The 7,026-nt window shown below is 36.3% G+C and overlaps 2 protein-coding genes across 2 annotated transcripts; both read right to left on the reverse strand.

The window, feature by feature from the left end:
- Positions 1-1,777: 1,777 nt before the first annotated feature.
- LOC132178234 (UDP glycosyltransferase 9-like) lies at positions 1,778-3,614 on the reverse strand. The gene is made up of 2 exons (XM_059590683.1): positions 3,099-3,614; positions 1,778-1,972 (listed from the first exon to the last, which is right to left on the reverse strand). The coding sequence occupies exons 1-2, from the start codon at positions 3,600-3,602 to the stop codon at positions 1,778-1,780; spliced, it is 699 nt and encodes a 232-aa protein (XP_059446666.1). The 5' UTR covers positions 3,603-3,614.
- A 1,045-nt stretch (positions 3,615-4,659) lies between these two features.
- On the reverse strand, positions 4,660-5,572 carry LOC132177563 (mogroside IE synthase-like). Its single transcript, XM_059589936.1, has one exon. The coding sequence runs from the start codon at positions 5,454-5,456 to the stop codon at positions 4,746-4,748; it is 711 nt and encodes a 236-aa protein (XP_059445919.1). The 5' UTR covers positions 5,457-5,572; the 3' UTR covers positions 4,660-4,745.
- Positions 5,573-7,026: the final 1,454 nt, after the last annotated feature.

Consider the following 7,026-nt stretch of genomic DNA (forward strand, 5'->3'; position numbering starts at 1 on the left):
TTTTAATACATATTTTTTATATCAATTATTACCTAATTATTTACAAATTAATGTTAATTTGTTTTTGACGTGTTGATTTGACACGTCAAAAGTTTTTGACGTGTCAACCTAACACGTCAAAAACTTTTGACGTGTCAAATGAATACGTCAAAAGTTTTTGACATGTTAACCTAACACGTCAAAAACTTTTGACGTGTTAAAATGCAGCACGTCAATAATATTTTTTTTGACGTGTCTACTTAGACACGTCAAAATGTTTTGACGTGGCAAAAATTAGTTACTGTTTGCCACGTCAAAAAATCTCCTTTTTTTTGTAGTGCAAGTTTACTCAAGTGCTTAATGATAGGTTTAAGCTTAAAGATCTTGGACAGTTGAAATATTTTCTTGGTTTGGAAATAGCTCGAAGTGAGCTTGGTCTCTCTGTCTGTCAGAGAAAATATGCTTTGGAGATTCTTGAAGATACTGGTATGTTGGCCTCAAAACCTGCAAAATTCCCAACTGAACCTAACATGAAGTTCTATAAAGATTCTGGTTCAATCTTAGAAGATCCTACTTCATACAGAAGGCTTGTTGGTAGACTACTCTATCTCACCATAACAAGACCTGATATTTCCTTTGTTGTTCAGGTTCTCAGCCAGTTTATGGACAAGCCTAGAGTTCCACACTTAGCAGCAGCCAATAGAGTACTCAGATATATTAAAGCTTCTCCTGCTCAAGGGTTGTTCTTTCTTGTTACTTCTAGTCTACAAATGAAGGCATTTTGTGACTCAGATTGGGCTGGTTGCTCAGATACAAGAAGGTCTGTGACAGGGTATTGTATTTTCCTTGATAATGCATTAATTTCATGGAAATCTAAGAAACAGACAACCGTTTCCAGGTCATCTGCAGAGGCTGAGTACATGGCCATGGCTTCCACTTGTTGTGAGGTTGTGTGGCTTAGAACTCTTCTCCAAGACTTACAAGTTCCCCTTCAAACTGCCTTGCTCTATTGTGATAGTAAAGCTGCTCTTCACATTGCAGCAAACCCTATCTTTCATGAGCGTACAAAACATATTGACATTGACTATCATGTTGTACGAGAAAAGCTGCAAATGGGTATTATTCGAACCTTTCATATTTCATCACAGCATCAGTTGGCAGATGTTTTTACAAAAGCTCTTGGTTCTTCTTTATTTCATCCTTTGGTGTCCAAGATGAGTCTTCATAATATTTATTCTTCCTGAGTTTTTTTTTTAATGAAATCTCATCTTGAGGGGGAGTATTGAGAATACAAGCAAAGCAGCCAAGGCAGAGCAGCCAAGCGACTTACCCTGCTTCCACATCAGCATGCAACAGACTCCATGATTGTAGGAGGAGTTTAGTTACTAAGTTGCAAGTTTATTACTTAAGCTTTCAGTTGTAAGTTGGTTGTTATTTGTTAGCACTTAAAGTGCACGTGTTCAAACTAATTTTGTTTTAGACTAAGCTCAAACAGACTTAGTATATATAGTGTACATGCAATTCTAATGAGAAGTCAAGTTGATTTTTCTCCAAGTTTGAGCATTCTTTTCCATTTTCAACAATTCCTTCCTGCCAGAGAGCGCGATGAGGCTTTGACTTGACAGAATTAGGATAAAGTTTAGTATTTCTAATGATAGTTAAAGATGAGGCTCCCCTTCAAAGGGAGCCCACACCCTTTGTTTTCTTTCATTGAATTCTTCATCCTCCGCCAGGAGAAGCATCGGAAGAAAATGGCGAGGGAAACCCACATCCTAGTAATTCCTTTCCCTGTACAAGGTCACATAAACCCAATGCTCCAATTCTCCAAGCGCCTTGCCTCAAAGGGTGCAAGAGTCACATTAGTCACGCTCAGCTCCATTAGCAACTCCATCGAAGCCCTGCAACTGCAAGCCAGCTCTGTCAACTTTGAGACCATCTCCAACGGGTTCGAGGAAGGCGAAAAGTTGGAAACCATTGCCGCGCGCGTCAAGCACTTCAAATCAACAGTCGCCCAAGGCTTAGCAAAGCTCATTGAGAGACAAAATGGATCTAAACACCCTCCAAAACTTTTGGTCTATGACTCTTGTATGACATGGGCACTAAATGTAGCCCAGCAATTTGGCATAGATGGAGCTTTTTTTTTCACTCAGTCGTGTGGGGTTATGATAAGAATTCTATATATAATTAAATGCTAATTGACAATAAAATTAGCAGTGGAATGAATAATTATATAAATACCTCTAGCCATGCTTTGCTCAAGCCAATTGAAGAACAGCTTCACAAAAACCAAACTAGAAAACTAAAAATATTGAAAGGTTCTTCTAACCTTTGCCTACCAATAAATGTCAATTGATGGAATACACAGGTCTTATTTATAGGTAGGTCAGGGACCCTAAATTAGAGCTGTTACCTTAATTATTCCTCCCATCAATGAATAAAAAATCAAATAAATAATCAATACAGCTAATTGATTCCACAAAATAAAATCAGTAATGAAATCAAATACTTGTTCCACAAGAATTAAATCGACAATTTAATTCAGAATATTTGATTTCATAGAATAAGCTTTAATTGGAATAAATCACTGAACACCGTAATTATATATATTTTATAATTACAATAATATATGTGACATAAGGGACATACTTTAAATGAAATTTCTTACAGTTACTGCAATATATTATCATGCGCATCAAGGAGCAATTGGTATGCCCATAGAAGGGCCTTCCATATCATTGCCCTCCTTGCCTTCACTAGGGATCAATGATCTGCCTTCCTTTGTCTATGATCTGGGCCTCTACCCAGGCGTTCCAAACCTCTTATTGAATCAATTCTCAAATTTTGAGGAAGCCATGTGGCTCTTGTGCAATACTTTTGACAATTTGGAAGACCAGGTAGGCAGTACGCTCAGCAATATCCATATATATGTGTGTGTGGTAGGCAGTACGCTCAGCAATATCCATATATATGTGTGTGTGTGTGTGTGTGTGTTATGTATAATCTTTATATGTCATCCTATTTCAAGTATCATCTGTATGTATGTGATGTTCTAAATTATATTAGGTAGTGAACTGGATGGCAAGTCGATGGCCAATTAACGTTAAAACAATTGGACCGACTTCTATAGCCAATTCCTTCCATCTTATTGAATTCTTTTTCATCTCTTTCCCTCTCTCACCCTCTATTACTTCCCTTGTACATAACTCTATTTCTTCTTTGGTCACAATGCCTTTTTCATTCACTTTAAACTTTATCCCTACCTTCCAAACATCCACAATAAACTTGGCATTAGTTGGTTGATCCACCCATTGTGGCATCGCAACCATTGGCACTCCTAAGCTCAATGCCTCAAGCGTTGAGTTCCACCCACAACGAGTCATGAAGCACCCACTTGCCTTGTGAGCCAATACGTCAAGTTGAGGGCACCAAGTCACAACCAGCCCCTTCTCTGCCGTTTCCTCTAGAAAATTACCAGGAAGCTTTTTCTCTTCAGATTCTGTAACTACCCACAGGAAGTAGCAATTGCTATTCTTTAAGCCCCATGCTAGCTCCTCCATTTGCTCTTCTCTCGGGGCTGCCACGCTTCCAAATGATACATAAACGACAGAGCCAATTTCCTTCATGTCTAGCCACTTCAAGCAAGCGTCTGTATTCTCACAAGCTTGGTGTATCTTAGGGCACTAAGAGAATTTAGAGAATATTTCTCTTTTGTATTTAATTCTCTTTTGTGTGTTTGTGAGCTTGGGTGTATTAGGGCTTTTGAGTTTGAGTGGCTCTTTGTACTCCACCTTTTGTTAGTAAATTTCTCATGGATCGTCTCCACCAGTGAATGTAGGTTTGTTAAGCCGAACTATTTAAATCTTGGTGTCTTGTGTAACTGGTTGTTATTTTCTATTCTGCTATTTTTTCTCCGTCATTGGTGATCCTAGAATTATTTTATCTCAACATCACATGTGCCTCACAAATTTGCTCTGTAGAGGTTAGGAATCCGAAAAATGAGTCTTTTCTATTTGCTGATGTTGGATATGTGGTGTTAAAGTAATGATTAAGTGATTAAATTTACATTTTCTTATCAGCTTAAACTTTTAACAAAACTGGTGATTTAACATGTTGGTGTACTGGGAAAATACATGTACAAATTTAAAACAAATCTTGAAGATTGCTGGGAAAGATAAATCTAAATCACAAATCAACTAATATTCATTTAGAAAATGGCATCATATCTCATGTGGAAAAGGGTGTGCAAGACCACAAGTTCAGAAAAGGGTATCTCATGTAGAGTTAATATTTACCAATTAATTAATCCTAGCTACTTTAATGACTTAACTGCCATCAAATCAACTAATATGCAATTCAAAGTACAAAATCCATATATTCAATAGCCCACAAATATGACTTCCAACATTTTTTTTTTTTTAAAGGATCGACTATATTGTGGAAGTTTTATCGTTCTATTTTGCTTCTATTATGTAAAGAAACGCAGGAAAAAGGTGTTCATTTGGTAGCCAACTTTGGGCCTTCATGACCCTGGCCTACCTATAACTGGCCTAAATTAATTAATGATTGATCAACATGTGGCTGTGGCAGAAAAAAATAAATAAATAAATAAATAATAGCAAACTGATTCTTAATCATTATTTGAATATGGAGCTAGCGCTTACATGAACCTCATGATGAGTATGCATAGAAAAAGTTACTAATAGTAAAATCATATATTTTCTAGATCATTATTCGAATGTAGAGCTATCAATATAATTACATTAACATTAGGAGTGTGAAAGTTTAGTTATAAACTCCTCTATGTTTTTGTCTGAGCTTCCACCTTCGTCTACAGCTTCTATAGCCAGTTCCTTCCATCTCAATGAATTCATTTTCATCTCTTTCCCTCTCTCCCCCTCCATTACTTCCCTTATACGAAACTCTATTTCTTCTTTGGTCGCAATGCTGTTTTCATCCAATTTGATCCTGATGCCTACCTTCCAAACATCCACAATGAATTTGGCATTAGTTGGTTGATCAGTCCATTGTGGCATCGCAACCATTGGCACTCCCAAGCTCAATGCCTCAAGCGTCGAGTTCCACCCACAGTGAGTCATGAAGCACCCAATTGCCTTGTGAGCCAATACGTCTAGTTGAGGGCACCAAGTCACAACCAACCCCCTCTCGGTTGTTTCCTCTATAAAATTACCCGGAAGCTTTTTCTCCTCGGATTCTCTAACTACCCACAGGAAGTAGCAATTGCTATTCTTCAGGCCCAATGATAGCTCCTCCATCTGCTCTTCTCCCAAGGCTGCCAAGCTTCCAAATGATGCATAAACGACAGAGCCAATTTCCTTCGTGTCTAGCCACTTCATGCAAGCGTCCACATTAGGCTTGAAGAGGTTGAGACCATACTCTTTGTCATCCTCCAACCGCTTGTCTAAGTACATTGATGGAATAGCCGGTCCAATTGTTTTAACTGGCCATTGGCTTGCCATCCAATTCACTACCTAATGGAATTTAGAACATCACATAAAGATTCAATAATAAAAAACTTGTTAACCACTAGATATATATAATACTTGAAATAGAGTGTCACATACATATATCTCAGTATGCATGTTAGTAAGCCAAAAACAAAACTTTGATAATGATAGAGAATAATGCATTTTTTTTTTTTTTTCTAATTGAATAAGGGAAAAAGGCTACAGGGGAGAGAATAATGCATATTAATTAACTAGTAAATGCAATTATACAAACGTACGAATGTTTGAAACACATGCATATATGACATGCATGCATGGATATTGCTGAACCTACCTCGTCTTCCAAACTGTCGAAACTATTGCACAAGAGCCACTTGGCTTCCTAAAAATTGGAGAATTGATTCAATACGAGGTGAAGGGATATTGGAGGATTGCGTTTGTGTGACCTTGTACGGGGAAATTAAGGAAGTACTAGGATGTGGGTTTCACTCTCCATTTTCTTCCAATGCTTTGTATGATCCCTTTCTGTGTACAACGACAGTACCATTGGAGAAGATTTTTGTTTCTATATTCATTCGTAGAGTTTGATGTAAACCCATTTTTTGTTTCCGGTTCTGTGGGATAAAAATTTCCACACCCACTAGCTTCTTAATTAGGAGGTTCAAAGAAAACATCTGATGTGGGTTTTTCCTTGTCCCCCTTTTGTAGGGGGTGGCCTTATCTTTACTATCATAGACTATTTTCAGTATTCTCATTTATTTAGTTTATTCTCATGTTAGAATATCTCTTGTTTCACTCTAAGAATAAAGTGGCTTGTAAAATTATCAGTTAATCAAAATTTAATAATAATCATTCGAAAGTTTAATAGTAATTTTAGAAACTACATTATTCTTCAAATGACACAAAAATAACACGAGACAGATTTCTAACATTACTCAATATATTCTATTATATATTTCTACACTATCACTTTTCTAAGTGACAATCTTTCATTAGAGCTTGACGCGCATTAGCTAGCACAGAAAATTAAAGTCATGATGCACGCTACGAAACTTATGCCTATACATTTTTTAATTAAAATACCCAAATTGATTTCTTACCAAAGACAAAAAGGCAACAAAAAAGTTAAGAACAAAAAGAAAGAAATTAAATAGAAAGGGCTAGCATTAGGGCCTCCAAAACTCCTAAAGAAGTGGTCGAGCTTTTGAATGGTGCTTTTCTTTTTTTCTTTTTTTCTTTTTTTTAGCACTAATATATTTTATATTTCAAATGTTAGGTTTTTCAATACTTTTTTCAAAAACTTCGTTCCCAAAACATTTCACAATAAATAAAGGCATAAAGTGATGACATCGTGACACGTCAATTTGAAACCAATTTTTTTTTTAAAAAAAAAAAAACTTGAAAAACTTTTCTCTTCATCTTTTAGTATTAGATTTTCACCCATAAATGTAAGTTAATAAAAATCCAACCTCATATATATATATATATATATATATATATATATATATGTGCACCTACATATCTACACATGCATACAGCATCCACACACACACACACACACACACACATATATATATATATA

The sequence above is a fragment of the Corylus avellana genome, chromosome ca4 (genome assembly GCF_901000735.1).
Source record: "Corylus avellana chromosome ca4, CavTom2PMs-1.0".
In the NCBI taxonomy this organism is placed as follows: domain Eukaryota; kingdom Viridiplantae; phylum Streptophyta; class Magnoliopsida; order Fagales; family Betulaceae; genus Corylus; species Corylus avellana.

Coding starts and splice junctions, on each gene's coding strand:
- LOC132178234 (XM_059590683.1), bottom strand. CDS start 3,602: ATGAAGGAAATTGGCTCTGTCGTTTATGTATCATTTGGAAGCGTGGCA. Junction 1,973..3,098: donor GGAAGGAATTGGCTATAGAA/GTCGGTCCAATT, acceptor GTTGATTTGAAG/TGCTTGACGCGCGCGGCAAT.
- LOC132177563 (XM_059589936.1), bottom strand. CDS start 5,456: ATGGCAAGCCAATGGCCAGTTAAAACAATTGGACCGGCTATTCCATCA.